The 17080-nt window shown below is 41.4% G+C and overlaps 1 protein-coding gene across 1 annotated transcript in view; it reads left to right on the forward strand.

Moving 5' to 3' along the window:
• The window catches only part of UGGT2 (UDP-glucose glycoprotein glucosyltransferase 2), a 991813-nt gene that overhangs the window by 675111 nt on the left and 299622 nt on the right, over nt 1-17080 (forward strand). The window contains exon 22 of the mRNA XM_053707835.1: nt 13723-13854. Within this exon, the coding sequence (XP_053563810.1) occupies nt 13723-13854 (132 nt within the window). The remainder of the gene's footprint in view (nt 1-13722; nt 13855-17080) is intronic.

The raw sequence follows: 17080 nt of genomic DNA on the forward strand, positions 1-17080 counted from the left end.
CTTACATTTCATGGTGTTCTTCTCATAAATTCTCTTGGCATTCTTTTAGAATTCCTAGAATTTTACAGTTTCTTCAGGGTGGTTTGGATAAAGGTTTGTCTGCAATTACTTTGAAGGGACAAATCTCTGCTCTTTCTGTTTTATTTCACAGAAAGATTACTACTCTTCCTGATATTCACTGTTTTGTTCAGGCTTTAGTTCATGCTTTAGTTCATATTAAGCCTGTCATTAAATCAATTTCTCCTCCTTGGAGTCTTAATTTTGTTTTGAGGGTGTTACAGGCTCCTCCATTTGAGCCTATGCACTCTTTGGACATTAAACTACTTTCTTGGAAAGTATTGTTCCTTTTGGCTATCTCTTCTGCTAGAAGAGTTTATGAGCTTTCTGCTCTTTCTTGTGAATCTCCTTTTCTGATTTTTCATCAGGATAAGGCGGTTTTGCGGACTTCATTTAAGTTCTTACATAAGGTTGTGAATTCTAACAACATTAGTAGAGAAATTGTTGTCCCTTCTTTTTTTTCTAATCCTAAGAATTCTTTGGAAAAATCCTTACATTCTTTGGATGTGGTGAGAGCTTTGAAATATTATGTTGAAGCTACTAAAGATTTCAGAAAGACTTCTAGTCTATTTGTTATCTTTTCTGGTTCTAGGAAAGGTCAGAAGGCTTCTGCCATTTCTTTGGCATCTTGGTTAAAGCTTTTGGGTCATCACGCTTATTTGTAGTTGGGTCAGGCCCCTCCTCAGAGAATTACAACTCATTCTACTAGATCAGTCTCCACTTCGTGGGCTTTTAAGAATGAAGCTTCAGTTGATCAGATTTGCAAAGCAGCAACTTGGTCTTCTTTGCATACATTTACTAAATTCTACCGCTTTGATGTTTTTGCTTCTTCAGAAGCAGTTTTTGGTAGAAAAGTTCTTCGGGCAGCTGTTTCAGTTTGATTCTTCTGCTGATGTTTTAAGTTTTTCTTTTCTTTATGAGAATAACTTATATTTTGGGTTGTGGATTAATTTTTCATCATATGGCTGTTGTTTATTTTTATCCCTCCCTCTCTAGTGACTCTTGCGTGGAGTTCCACATCTTGTGTATTTGATATCCCATATGGCACTAGCTCATGGACTCTTGCCAATTACATGAAATAAAACATAATTTATGTAAGAACTTACCTGATAAATTCATTTCTTTCATATTGGCAAAAGTCCATGAGGCCCACCCTTTTCTTATGGTGGTTATGATTTTTTTGTATAAAGCACAATTATTTCAAGATTCCTTTGTTGATGCTTGTTACTCCTTTCTTTATCACCCCACTACTTGGCTATTCGTTAAACTGAATTGTGGGTGTGGTGAGGGGTGTATTTATAGGCATTTCGAGGTTTGGGAAACTTTGCCCCTCCTGGTAGGATTGTATATCCCATACGTCACTAGCTCATGGACTCTTGCCAACATGAAATAAATTAATTTATCAGGTAAGTTCTTACATAAATTATGTTTTTCCTTGTTCATAGAGGAATTGCCTGTTATCTCGGCGCTGGACTGACCGTAATAGGCGGGATCAGATTGAGATACTACAGAAAAGTTTTACTCTGTGAAAAGCATTAGTGGGCTAAAAGAAGCTGCACCCAGGTGGTAAATCGCCATAGAACAGGCTAACAATGGTATTGAGCCGGTTGTTCGTTCCTGTGAGTGTGCTTCTCTGTGCTGTTTGTATTTAGTCTCCCTAATTGGAACAGGCCTGAGCAGGCCAAGAAGTCCACCACTGCTTCTAAGTCCATATGAAGGTGCAGCCCCCAATCCAGAGCCTCTGGTAGGGGGCAGCTTAAATCTCTTTCTTTAGGCATGGTTTCAGATTCTTGGGCTCTAGATATTGTTTCCGAGGTGTATCGTATAGGTTTAAAGGTAAGACCTCTCAGATGAAGGTTTCTTTTGCCAAAGATTCCTTTGAAGGCTCAGGCTTTTTCTTCAGTCAGTTCTGGATCTAGAATCTATGGGAGTGATAGTTCCTTTATTGTTCCCAAGGAGGAGTTGACTTTAAGTCCAGTTTTGGACAGGACAAGACAAGACTCTGAACAAATTTGTTAGAGTTCCAACTGGAGAGTGTCTAATCTATTTTGCCTTTTGTTCAGCAAGGGCAGTTTATATCCACATTATATTTAAAGGATGCTTACCTCCATGTTCCAATACACAGACAAGCATTTTCAGTTTGTTGCTTTACGTCTTGCTACAGCACCAAAAGTTTTCACAAATTGTCTGTGGGCTTTTTCATCTGTCATCAGTGCTCAGGGAATAGTTGTGTTTACTTCTTGGTTCAGCTCCATCTTTTCATTTAGCAGAATCTCACACCAGCAGACTGTTGTTGTTCCTTCAACAACATGGTTGGAGGATATTTATGCCAAAGAGTTATTTAGTCCCTCAGACAAAAGTCACTTTTCTGGGGCCCCAGATAGATTCAGTTTCCATGAAGCTTTCTCTGACAGATCAAAGAAGATTGAAGTTGGTTTCAACCTGTCAAAATCTTCAGTCTCCTCCTTTTTCCTCAGTTGCTCTTTGTATTGAGGTTCTGGATCTCAAGATGGCAGCATCAGATGCTATTCCGTTTTCTTGTCTTCATATGAGACCTCTTCAGCTCTGTATGCTGCGCCAGTGTTGCAGGGATCATACTCTGTTATCTCAAAAAATGTTCCTAGACTTTAGAATAAGGAAATCCCTGTCTTGGTGGCTGAATATCCAGCCTATTTTGCAGGAGTCTTTTTTGCTCCTCCTACTTGGTCTGTGATCACTTCAGATGCATGTTTTTCAGGATAGGAGCTGTTTGGGGGTCTCTGACAGCGCAAAGAGTGTGGGCTCCTTGGAAGGCAAGGTTGCCAATAAACATTTAGCAATTTACATAGATCTTTAAACTTAGCCTTTTTTGAAGGATAGTCTTTTCTCTGGTTGCAGTCAGACAATGTCACAGCAGTGACTTATATCAATCCTCAGGGGGACTTGCAGTCCCCTAGCCACATGGGAAGTGTTTTTAATTCTCTCTTGGGCGGAAGCCAATTGCTGTCCAATTTCTGCAATTTACATTCTGGAAGTGTAGAATTGGGAAGCAGATTTTTTTCAGTTGTCAGTTCCTTCATCCCGGGGAAGGGTGTTTTCATCCATAGGTATTTAATAAGATTATGGATTTTTTGGGGTTTCCCAGAGATAGACCTGATGGCTTCCCAGTTAAACAAACTTCTCAGGTACTTTGCAAGGTACAGGGATCCTCAGGTGGTGTTTATGGATGCTCTGGTAACTCCATAATCCTTTCAGCTTGCTTATGTGATTCTCCTATAGTGCTTCTTCCCAGTGTAGTTTCCAAGATCAGGTAAGATAATTTGTCAGTAATTCTATTTGCTCCAGTCTGGCCTCTTAGCGTCTGGTATGTGGGTCTTATGTCCAGTTGCTCTTCCTCTAAGGTCAGACCTTCTTTGTCAAGGTCCATTTTTACATCAGGATCTGAAATCCTGAAGCTTGATGGCATGGAGATTGAACAGTCCTTAGACAAAGGATTTTCTCAGAATCTGTGATTGAGACCCTGATAAGGCTTGGAAACCAGTCAGCCGGGAAATTTATTATAAAGTTTGGAAGACTTTTATGGTTTATTTCTTTCCTAAGATATGGAGAGTCCACAGCATCATTCAATTACTAGCGGGAATATCACTCCTGGCCAGCAGGAGGAGGCAAAGAGCACCACAGTAAAGCTGTTAAGTATCACTCCACTACCCATAATCCCTAGTCATTCTCTTTGCCTCTGTCAATGGAGGAGGTGAAGTTTGGGGTGTAGCTGAGTCCACGGCAATCTCTGCAGTAGAGTAGTGGTGGCTTTTAAGCAGTTAGGAGGTTGTGAGGTTGTTCTTACTTTGTTTCCTAAAATATTGCTGCCCTGTGTATAGAAAGCCAGAGTTAGGCTCTGTGAGTATGTGTCCTTTCATGCCTTGTGAGCTGTCTTTCTGCCAGATAGCTAGATTGCAGGTAAGTGCTTTTTTGTCTTCTAGGTATGAAGACTTGCACATTTCAAAATACTACTGCTTTATTTTATGGTGACTCATTAATCCTTTTTTCTCCAACATTGGTGTGTCCGGTCCACGGCGTCATCCTTACTTGTGGGAATATCTCTTCCCCAACAGGAAATGGCAAAGAGTCCCAGCAAAGCTGGCCATATAGTCCCTCCTAGGCTCCGCCCACCACAGTCATTCTCTTTGCCGTTGCACAGGCAACATCTCCACGGAGATGGTTAAGAGTTTTTTGGTGTTTAAATGTAGTTTTTTATTCTTCTATCAAGTGTTTGTTATTTTCAAATAGTGCTGGTATGTACTATTTACTCTGAAACAGAAAAGGATGAAGATTTCTGTTTGTGAGAGGAAGATGATTTTAGCAGACAGTAACTAAAATCGATTGCTGTTTCCACATAGGACTGTTGAGATGAAGTAACTTCAGTTGGGGGAAACAGTTAGCAGACTTTTCTGTTTAAGGTATGACTAGCCATATTTCTAACAAGACCATGTAATGCTGGAAGGCTGTCATTTACCCTCATGGGGACCGGTAAGCCATTTTCTTAGTCAAGCAAACAGAATAAAGGGCTTAATATGGGCTATAAAACTGGTAGACACTTTTATGAGCTAAATCGATTGCTTTATTTGGGCATTTTATACATGTTTATGCTGATAATTCACATTTATAAACTTGGGGAACGTTTTTTAACGGCAGGCACTATGTCAGACATCTTTTACAATCAGGGAGGGCCTTCCCAGTTGTAGGCTGAGCCTCATTTCCGCGCCATTACTGCGCAGTTGTTTTTGAGAGCAAGACATGCAGATGCATGTGTGAGGATCTGAAAGTAGCTGGAAAAGTTTCTAGAAGGCGTCATTTGGTATCGTATTCCCCTCTGGGCTTGGTTAGGTCACAGCAAAGGCTATAGCTGGGACTGTATAGGGGTTAAATTTGTAAACGGCTCCGGTAATTTTTGAACAATTCCTTCATATTTTTTCACATATTCAGTAATAAAGTGTTTTCTGTTTAAAATTTAAAGAGACAGTAACGGTTTTGTTTTAAAACGTTTTTTGTGCTTTATTGACATGTTTAAGCCTGTTTAACATGTCTGTGCCTTCGGATAAGCTATGTTCTATATGTATGAAAGCCAATGTGTCTCCCCATTTAAATTTGTGTGATAATTGTGCCATAGCGTCCAAACAAAGTAAGGACAGTACTGCCACAGATAATGAAATTGCCCAAGATGATTCCTCGGATGAGGGGAGTAAACATGATACTACATCATCTCCTACTGTGTCTACACCAGTTTTGCCCACGCAGGAGGCCCCTAGTACATCTAGCGCGCCAATGCTTATTACCATGCAACAATTGACGGCTGTAATGGATAACTCCATAGCAAATATTTTATCCAAAATGCCTACATATCAGAGAAAGCGTGATTGCTCTGTTTTAAACACTGAAGAGCAGGAGGGCGCTGATGATAATTGTTCTGTCATACCCTCACACCAATCTGAAGTGGCCATGAGGGAGGTTTTGTCAGATGGGGAAATTTCAGATTCAGGAAAAATTTCTCAACAAGCTGAACCTGATGTTGTGACATTTAAATTTAAATTAGAACATCTCCGCGCACTGCTTAAGGAGGTGTTATCTACTCTGGATGATTGTGACAACTTGGTCATTCCAGAGAAATTATGCAAGATGGACAAGTTCCTAGAGGTTCCGGTGTACCTTTTGTTCCCCCCCCCCCTATATTTAAGAAATTATTTCCTATGGTCGACCCCAGAAAGGACTTATGGCAGACAGTCCCTAAGGTCGAGGGGGCAGTTTCTACTCTAAACAAGCGCACTACTATTCCTATCGAGGATAGTTGTGCTTTCAAAGATCCTATGGATAAAAAATTGGAGGGTTTGCTTAAAAAGATTTTTGTACAGCAAGGTTACCTTCTACAACCCATTTCGTGCATTGTTCCTGTCACTACAGCAGCGTGGTTCTGGTTCGAGGAACTAGAAAAGTCGCTCAGTAGAGAGACTCCATATGAGGAGTTTATGGACAGAGTTCACGCACTTAAGTTGGCTAACTCTTTTATTTTAGATGCCGCTTTGCAATTAGCTAGATTAGCGGCAAAAAATTCAGGGTTTGCAATCGTGGCGCGCAGAGCGCTTTGGCTAAAGTCTTGGTCAGCGGATGTGTCATCCAAGACAAAATTGCTTAACATCCCTTTCAAAGGTAAAACTCTATTTGGACCAGAATTGAAAGAGATTATCTCAGACATCACTGGGGGAAAGGGCCACGCCCTTCCACAAGATAGGCCTTTCAAGGCCAAGAATAAGTCTAATTTTCGTTCCTTTCGCAACTTCAGGAACGGACCGGCCTCTAATTCTGCATCCTCTAAGCAAGAGGGTAATGCCTCACAACCCAAACCAGCCTGGAAACCGATGCAAGGCTGGAACAAGGGTAAGCAGGCCAAGAAGCCTGCTGCTGCTAACAAAACAGCATGAAGGAGTAGCCCCTGATCCGGGACCGGATCTAGTAGGGGGCAGACTCTCTCTCTTTGCTCAGGCTTGGGCAAGAGATGTTCAGGATCCCTGGGCACTAGAAATAGTTTCTCAGGGTTATCTTCTGGAATTCAGGGAACTACCCCCAAGGGGAAGGTTCCACATGTCTCACTTATCCTTAAACCAAATAAAGAGACAGGCGTTCTTACATTGTGTAAAAGACCTGTTAAAGATGGGAGTGATACACCCAGTTCCAATAAAGGAACAAGGAATGGGATTTTATTCAAATCTGTTCGTAGTTCCCAAAAAAGAGGGAACTTTCAGGCCAATTTTGGATTTAAAGATCCTAAACAAATTTCTCAGGGTACCATCGTTCAAGATGGAAACCATTCGAACGATTCTACCCACTATCCAGGAAGGTCAATTTATGACTACCGTGGATCTAAAGGATGCGTACCTACATATTCCTATCCACAAAGAACATCATCAGTTCCTAAGGTTCGCCTTTCTGGACAAACATTACCAGTTTGTGGCCCTCCCATTCGCGTTAGCCACTGCTCCAAGGATTTTCACAAAGGTACTAGGGTCCCTTCTAGCGGTTCTAAGACTGAGGGGCATTGCAGTAGTACCTTACTTGGACGACATTCTAATACAAGCGTCGTCCCTGTCAAAAGCAAAGGCTCATACAGACATCGTTCTGGCCTTTCTCAGATCACACGGATGGAAGGTGAACATAGAAAAAAGTTCTCTGTCTCCGTCAACAAGAGTTCCCTTCTTGGGAACAATAATAGATTCCTTAGAAATGAGGATTTTTCTGACAGAGGTCAGAAAGTCAAAACTTCTAAGCACTTGTCAAGTTCTTCATTCTGTTCCACGTTCTTCCATAGCGCAGTGCATGGAAGTAGTAGGGTTGATGGTTGCAGCAATGGACATAGTTCCTTTTGCACAAATTCATCTAAGACCATTACAACTGTGCATGCTCAAACAGTGGAATGGGGACTATACAGACTTGTCTCCAATGATTCAAGTAGATCAGAAGACCAGAGATTCACTCCGTTGGTGGCTGACCCTGGACCATCTATCCCAGGGAATGAGCTTCCGCAGACCAGAGTGGGTCATTGTCACGACCGACGCCAGTCTAGTGGGCTGGGGCGCGGTCTGGGAATCCCTGAAAGCTCAGGGACTATGGTCTCGGGAAGAGTCTCTTCTCCCGATAAACATTCTGGAACTAAGAGCGATCTTCAATGCTCTCAGGGCTTGGCCTCAGCTTGCAAAGGCCAGATTCATAAGATTCCAATCAGACAACATGACGACCGTTGCGTATATCAATCATCAGGGGGGAACAAGGAGTTCCCTGGCGATGAAAGAAGTGACCAAAATAATTCAATGAGCGGAGGATCACTCCTGCCACCTATCTGCGATCCACATCCCAGGTGTGGAAAACTGGGAAGCGGATTATCTGAGTCGTCAGACATTCCATCTTTGCCCAACTAACTCAATTATGGGGCATTCCAGACATGGATCTGATGGCGTCTCGTCAGAACTTCAAGGTTCCTTGCTACGGGTCCAGATCCAGGGATCCCAAGGCGACTCTAGTAGATGCACTAGTAGCACCTTGGACCTTCAACCTAGCTTATGTATTTCCACCGTTTCCTCTCATTCCCAGGCTGGTAGCCAGGATCAAACAGGAGAGGGCCTCGGTGATCTTGATAGCTCCTGCGTGGCCACGCAGGACTTGGTATGCAGACCTGGTGAATATGTCATCGGTTCCACCATCAAAGCTACCTTTGAGACAGGACCTTCTTGTTCAGGGTCCATTCGAACATCCAAATCTGGTCTCCCTCCAGCTGACGGCTTGGAGATTGAACGCTTGATTCTATCAAAGCGTGGGTTTTCAGATTCTGTGATAGATACTCTGGTTCAAGCCAGAAAACCGGTAACTAGAAAGATTTACCATTAAATATGGAAAAGATATATCTGTTGGTGTGAATCCAAAGGATTCCCATGGAATAAGATAAAAATTCCTAAGATTCTCTCCTTTCTACAAGAAGGTTTGGAGAAAGGATTATCTGCAAGTTCTCTAAAGGGACAGATCTCTGCTTTATCTGTCTTACTACACAAAAGACTGGCAGCTGTGCCAGATGTTCAAGCATTTGTTCACGCTCTGGTTAGGATCAAGCCTGTTTACAGACCTTTGACTCCTCCCTGGAGTCTAAATCTAGTTCTTTCAGTTCTTCAAGGGGTTCCGTTTGAACCTTTTACATTCCATAGATATTAAGTTACTATCTTGGAAAGTTTTGTTTTTGGTTGCTATTTCTTCTGCTAGAAGAGTTTCAGAGTTATCTGCTCTGCAGTGTTCTCCGCCCTATCTGGTGTTCCATGCAGATAAGGTGGTTTTGCGTACTTAGCCTGGTTTTCTTCCAAAGGTTGTTTCTAACAAGAATATTAACCAGGAGATAGTTGTACCTTCTTTATGTCCGAATCCAGTTTCAAAGAAGGAACGTTTGTTACACAATTTGGACGTAGTCCGTGCTCTAAAATTCTATTTAGAGGCTACAAAAGATTTCAGACAAACATCTTCTTTGTTTGTTGTCTATTCTGGTAAAAGGAGAGGTCAAAAAGCATCTTCTACCTCTCTTTCCTTTTGGCTTAAAAGCATCATCCGATTGGCTTATGAGACTGCCGGACGGCAGCCTCTTGAAAGAATCACAGCTCACTCCACTAGGGCTGTGGCTTCCACATGGGCCTTCAAGAACGAGGCTTCTGTTGACCAGATATGTAAGGCAGCGACTTGGTCTTCACTGCACACTTTTGCCAAATTTTACAAATTTGATACTTTTGCTTCTTCGGAGGCTATTTTTGGGAGAAAGGTTTTGCAAGCCGTGGTGCCTTCCATTTAGGTAACCTGATTTGCTCCCTCCCTTCATCCGTGTCCTAAAGCTTTGGTATTGGTTCCCACAAGTAAGGATGACGCCGTGGACCGGACACACCAATGTTGGAGAAAACAGAATTTATGCTTACCTGATAAATTACTTTCTCCAACGGTGTGTCCGGTCCACGGCCCGCCCTGGTTTTTTAATCAGGTCTGATGAATTATTTTCTCTAACTACAGTCTCCACGGTACCATATGGTTTCTCCATTATTTTTCCTCCTGTCCGTCGGTCGAATGACTGGGGTGGGCGGAGCCTAGGAGGGACTATATGGCCAGCTTTGCTGGGACTCTTTGCCATTTCCTGTTGGGGAAGAGATATTCCCACAAGTAAGGATGACGCCGTGGACCGGACACACAGTTGGAGAAAGTAATTTATCAGGTAAGCATAAATTCTGTTTTTAAGGATTTTCTAATGGAAGGATGCAGGCACTTATTTTTTGACCGAGACTGAGGCTGTTGCTTTAAGGGTTTATTTCAGTATATGTGGGGTTCCTTAATCACATATATTTTTTATTAAGGCTTTTTTTTTGGTTGAACTTACCAGTTTTTTTGGTGTTTTATAGGAGTGTTTTTACATTTCTTGTAATGAAGAAAATTCAGCTGTCATGCTGAGAAATGCGCGTTTTTGATTTTGGTGCAATTTCTCTTCAGCTGATCATGTGACCGGCTGCACTTTCAGTTTGTGAGCAGAGCAGCGGTGGGTGTTTCAGCCGCTCTGGAAGGAGACTCTCAATCTGCGGGTTTTCAGTTTTTCTAGGCTTTCACATGATTCAGAGGGGTTAGGTAGGGCACCTCAGCATGTACTGAGGTGTAGAGGTCCCTAGGCTTATTATTTTGCTGTTTGCATTTAAGCATATTATTGCTCTGTGTGCAAGACTACTTAAAGTGACAGTAGTCTCTCTGTAAAAGTTCTATTTTATTATAAATTTGGAGAATTTTTATTGCAGCTATTATGGACATGGAACAAGTTTCTTGTGATAAATGTTTAATATGCCTGGAAACTCAAATTGTTTTGCCTATGCAATTCTGTGCTGCTAAAACTTTGCAATGTAAAGATAAATTGTTGTCCTCTGAGCCCATTAAAGTCGCTCAGTAATGCTGTTCAGGTAATGTTGCAGATTTCTCCTCAAACATCCCAAGCCTCTCTGGCGTCACATGCAGTGCCCTGTGGTTCATCTCATCCTTCTGGAGGAGTATATTTGCCTGCAGGTTTTGCTGCACAGATATCTTTGGCGATATCTGCGGCATTATCTGCTTTTCCTGTATTGGGAAAATGCAAGAGGAAAACTAAACATTTATCGGATAATAAGGTGTCTGTTTCAGCTGCTGCTATGCAGGTTAACGTCTCTCATAACCCTGAGGAGGATGTTTCTGAGGGTGAAATTTCAGATTCTGATAGTGTAAATCCTTTGTCTGAGGTTGAAAAGGTTAGCTTCAGGTTTAAGCTTGAACACCTTCATGTATCGTTAAAGGAGGTTTTGGCTACTTTGGACGACTCCGACATCAGAGTAATTTTCGGTCCTTTCATAGCTTAAAGGATCAATGGTCTTCCGCTTCCAAGCAGGAGCATTCCAAGTCTTCTTGTAGACCTAGTCAGTCTTGGAACAAGGGGAAGCAATCAAAGAAACCCTCAGCTGAGTCTAAGTCAGCATGAAGGGTCGGCCCCCGGTCCGGGATCGGATCAGGTGGGGGGAAGACTTTCCCTGTTATATCAGGCGTGGTTACGAGATGTCCCAGATCCTTGGGCTGTGGGCATAGTTTTTCAGGGTTACAAGATCGCATTCAAATCCTTCCCTCCCAGTGGCAGATTTCACCTGTCAAGATTATCTGCAAATCAGGTAAAAATAGAGGCATTCTTGAACTGCGTTCAGAATCTTTCGTCTCTGCGAGTGATTGTTCCAGTAAAGGAACAGGGTCTAGGTTTTTATTCAAATCTGTTTGTGATTCCCAAAAAAGAGGGAACTTTTTGACCCATTTTAGACCTAAAGTGTCAACAAGTTTCTCAGGGTGCCGTCCTTCAAAATGGAGACCATTCAGTCTATTCTTCCTTTGGTTCAAGAGGGTCAGTTCATGACTACCATAGACCTGAAGGATGCATATCTTCATGTTCCCATACACAGGGATCATCACAGATTTGCTTTTCTAGATACCTTCAGTTTGTGGCTCTTCTGTTTGGTCTTGCCACAGCTCCCAGATTTTTTCATAGGTTCTGGGGGCTCTCTTGGCAGTTATCAGGAATCAGGGAATTGCAGTGGCGCCCTACCTGGACGACATCTTGGTTTAGGCGCCATCTGTTCAACAAGCAAGCTTGCATACAGAGATATTGTTGTCTTTTCTACATTTCCACGGTTGGAAAGTGAATCTAGAAAAGCGTTCCCTTGTTCCATCTACATGGGTGATGTTTCTAGGGACTATAATAGATTCCCTATCTATGAAAACTTTTCTGACAGAGGTCAGAAAATCCAAAATTTACTCATCTTGCCTCTCTCTTCAGTCTACTGTTCAGCCATCAGTAGCTCAATGTATGGAGGTAATTGGTTTGATGGTTGCTTCCATGGACATCATTCCCTTTGCTAGTTTCCATTTGAGAGCTCTGCAGTTATGCATTCTCGGGCAATGGAATGGAGACCATTCAAATCGGTCTCAGAGGATAGATCTAGACCAGTCAACAAGAGACTCTCTCCCGTGGTGGTTTTCTCAGGAGCATCTGTCCCAGCGTACATGCTTCTGGAGACCTTCTTGGGTGATTGTAACTACGGATGCCAGCCTGATAGGGACTTATTAAAGGCCCAGGGACTATGGACTCGGGAAGAATCTGCTCTCCTTATAAACATCTTGGAGTTGAGAGCAATTTTTAATGCTCTCTGATGTTTTGCCTCAGTTGTCTTTAGCCCGGTTTAACAGATTCCAGTCTTACAACATCACCTCGGTGGCTTACATCAATCACCAGGGAGGAACTAGGAGTTCCTTACCGATGGAGGAGGTGACTCGGATTATTCTGTGGGCGGAAGCTCACAACTGTTGTCTATCTGCCATCCACCTTCCAGGAGTAGACAACTGGGAAGCGGATTTCCTGAGCAGACAGACATTTCATCCTGGAGAGTGGGCTCTCCATCCGAAGGTGTTCTCCAGGTTAACCCTCAAATATGGGGTATCGGAGTTGGATCTGAAGGCATCTCGACAGAACGCCAAGCTTTCAAGGTATTGTTCAAGGTTAAGAGATCTGCAGGCAGCTCTGATAGATGCTCTGGCGGTTCCTTAGGTGTTCAATCTAGCTTATCTGTTTCCTCAGTTTGCTCTCTTTCCACGAGTCATTGCTCGTATCAAACAGGAGAGAGCATCGGTAATTCTTATAGCTCCTGCATGGCCTCACAGGATCTGGTATGCAGATCTAGTGATGATGTCATCTCTGTCTCCATCCAAATCTCGTTTCTCTGAAGCTGACTGCTTGGAGATTGAACGCTTAGTTCTGTGTAAGCGTGGTTTTTCTGAGTCGGTCATTCAGACTATGATCCCTATGGCGTAAATAATTTTTATTGGTGTGAATCTAAGGGCTACTCTTGGAATAGGTTTAGGATTCCTAGAATTTTGTATTTTCTCCAGGAAGGTTTGGAGAAAGGGTTATCAGTCAGTACTCTGAAGGGTCAGATTTCTGCTTTATCTATTATTTTACATAAGCTTAAGTTTAAACCATGAAAGTTTAATTTTGGCTAGACTATTCTTTTATGAACCAAATTTGATGTATTGCCTAAGGTTCTGTCTTCAGATAATAATAATGTACAGTGGACTCTTACCACCTTTATGAAAGAAAACATTTATGCTTACTTGATATATTCATTTCTTTCATGGTGGTAAGAATCCATGGGACCCTACCCTGATATTTTTTGGGGATTGGATTGTTTTCTTTCTTTTGTGGCACGTCTTTTTTTTTTTACTGGCTCCAATATTTTTGTGTTTTGTTTTGTTTTTCTTTTCCTACCTTTTTTGCTTGGCTATAACTCGAACTAACTACCTTAGACGTAAGAGTAGTTATATAGAGCTTGTGGAGTTTGGGAATCTTTGCCTCCTCCTAGTGGCAGGGAGAGTAATTCCCAGGAGAAATGGATAATGGATTCTTACCACCATGAAATAAAGCTATCAGGTATGCATTAGTCTTTACTAATAAGGGTGTTATTTAAGCTGTATTTGTAACTAAGAACCTGTTTAATGACTTTCTGTTTATAATAAATATATACAGTATATATATTATAACTAGAGTTTGTTTAAAATCTATGTTGCCCTTAGGGAATGGATGTAGATGCGTTTGAGAAGAAGTACAACACCATTGGAATAGACATTCTTCTTACACAACAGTTGTATTGTCATGAAGTTCTTAAACTGCAACCTGGACAAGTGGCCGTGATCAGTAATGGACGGGTAAGATAAATTACAAGAGCTTCATTTCTACAAGAGCTTCATTTATTTAGGACTGCAACTTTAAGAAAAATTATGTTGGTAATGTGTTTACAAACCTACCATATTTATTTACTACTTAGACATACAAGCAACAATTAATGTTGTCTCTTAAACAGAATCTTAAATTTAGATTTTAAGGTCTTAAATTGGTCTCTAGTTGGTAATGCATTTAGGTAAATACAATTTTTCATTGTCAGTTGGAGAGATTCTCAGTAGCACCACAATCACTGGAAGAATTTGTAAATGTAGTCTGGGCTAAATGTGTTGCTTTTATATAGTTTACCACTTGGAGGTAGAAAAAAAATCTTAGCATTAGAATATTGTCCTTTACTTGGAAGTATGAATAAGCTATATAAACAAATAGTAGTGCTGAATGGTTATGGAAAGATTTTGTGCTGGTGAGATAGAATAAAAAATACTTGCCCAATCACTTTAAAGGGATGTTAAACAGTAAACACATAAAAAAAAAAAAGATTAATATATAGATGTATTTTTTACAATTATATTAGAAGTCTAAATATTGAAAATATAAGTTTTTAAAGTCTGTGCATGCAAGGCTGTGTGGAAACCCTTTTGAATAATCATACGTTCCACACAGCTTTGTTTGGACATGCTCTTTTATTGCCTGTTTTATATCTGTCCCTAATTGTCCTCAATAGGGATGATCGATAAGAGTAAACTTAAGTTAAAACATGGTGGTGCCCATTAATTTATAGATACTCAGTGTAATTTATAAAACCAACACACTTCTTTCTTACTGTCACATGCACAGACCAATCCACCTGCACTGTAAGAGTAAGTAGGCAAACAAGAAAATGAATCTGTACGTGAAACTGTAGGATTACCTGATCATCAGTATAGCTGTTTTGCTTTTAAAAATGTATTGTAGAACCTGATACTTGGAATCATGGCTTATTTGGTATTGCTTTTTTGTTAAACAGTACCTCTTTCTCAGAATATTTAATACCATAATCATATCTAACTGCGTCCTCACCTCTAAAATATGCATAGTAATGCAATAGAGTCTTTTTAAAAACCATGCTATACTATGGTATCAATTGTTTGTATAGTTGGCCCACCCCACCTCCTATCACAACTTCTCTCAGAGCTCAAGATTTTGCCAGCCACTTCAATAGCTAAATCAACTCCATCAGAAATCAGCTCACAACATACTACCAATCTCCCACCCTCTCCTAAATGCTTGCTATCGTCCAAAACCCACATAGCCATAAATTTAGCTCTTTTGCCCCTGTTACTGAGGAATATGTTTCTGTCCTTATATTGTCCTCTCACCTCACTTCCCATCCCCTCACAGCTACTCCTCTCCCTCTCTTCTACCCTTACTCCTATACTTGCACACATTTTCAACCTCAGCACCAGTATATTTCCCTCATCTCTAAAACATGCACTGGTCACACCTATTTCCATACTCCCTCTCGCCTCAAAGCTTCTTGTAAAGCTAGTATATGCATGTCTATCCCATTTCCTTACATTAAACTCCCTCCTTGACCCACTCCAATCTGGATTTTGCCCCATCACTCCACAGAGACAGCAATCGTCAAGGTTACCAACAACCTACTTACAGCAAAATTGAAAAGCCACTTCTCTCTGCTTATCCTCCTTAATCTGTCTGCAGATTCTGATACTGTTGACCGCCCTCCAATCCTCCAAACCCTCCAATCCTTCGTCATTTGCGACACAGCTCTCTCGTGGTTCTCTTTCTAACTTTCTAACCGTACCTTTAGTGTAGCCTTCTCTAAGGCATCCCCTGCCCTGTTACCACTTTCTGTTGGGGTACCGCAAGACTCTGTCCCACGGGTTTCAATATTATTTGTATGCCGATGACACCTAAATTTACCTCTCTGCACCAGACCTAACTCCCCCCAGTCATTCTCTTTGCCGCTCTAACAAGTAGCATCTCCACGGGAGGGTAAAGTGAATGTGGTGTTAGATTTGTAGTTTTTATTTCTTCCATCAAGAGTTTGTTATTTTTAAATAGTTCCGGTTTGAACTATTTACGTTGTGGCAGAAAGTGATGAAGATTTCTGCTGAGAGGAAAACGATTTTAGCATGTTGTAACTAAAATCCATTGCTGTTCCCACACAGGACTGGGGAGTACAAGAAAACTTCAGTTGGGGGGAACAGTTTGCAGGCTTAACTGCTATAAGGTATGCTCAGTCATTTTTTTCTAGTCAAGACTTAGTAATGCTAGAAGACTGACAAGAATCCCCATGTGGGGAAGGTAAGCCATATTCTGAGACTTAGTATAGAAAGAAGGCTTATTTAAAAGAGCTCAAAACACTGGTGGACACTATTAAGGGGCAAGCGTTTATTTTATAACAAAATCTGATCTTTTTACAAGGTTTTATCACATTTGGAACGTTTTTATGGGGTTTATTCCACATGGCATATATTTAGACACCTATTTAGGCTTGTGAAGGCCCCACAACTCCAGAGTGGAGAGGGAGGGGGCCTAAATTTCGCGCCTCAGTTGCGCAGTTGTTATTGCAAACAGCTTCATGCAGCTTCACGTGGAGGGTCTAAAGATTACTTGAGGACTTCATAGAGGCTTATTTTCGAACAAAACTAATCCCCAAGGAAGGTAGGGCCACAGCAGATTGCTGTGGCATGGTGCTGTAGTTTGCTAACCGGTTGCCAGCTTTACTTTGCTCCGGTTTGGCCATTAAGGGGTTAATTGACTTGAAATTCACTGTGCAATCATTTCAAAGCATTAGGATCATATGGTGAAAATTTCATAAAGATTGGGTTATTTTTTGAGATTTAGTAAAAAAGTGTGCGCTTTTTATTATTTAAAGGCACAGTACTGTTTTTTCTAAAATTGTATTGTTCTGTATTTAAGTGCTGTCTAAGTCTGTTTAACATGTCAGAGCCTTCAGATAGACGTTGTTCTATGTGTTTAATAGCCATTGCGGAACCCCCTTTACATTTGTGTTTAAAGTGTGCTAAGGTATCTAAGCATTTTAAAGACCATGCAGTGACACTTAAAAATGTTCCACAAGATGATTCTTTAACGGAAGGTAATGAGGATAGTCCACCTTCCTCTCCCCATGTGTCGACACCAGTTACGCCCGCGCAAGCGATGCCTAGTACCTCTAGCTCATTGGCCCCTATTACATTACAACAATTAGCAGTAGTCATGGATAATTCCTTCACGGCTTTTCTATCC

This window comes from Bombina bombina, chromosome 3 (assembly GCF_027579735.1).
Source record: "Bombina bombina isolate aBomBom1 chromosome 3, aBomBom1.pri, whole genome shotgun sequence".
Lineage (NCBI taxonomy): Eukaryota > Metazoa > Chordata > Amphibia > Anura > Bombinatoridae > Bombina > Bombina bombina.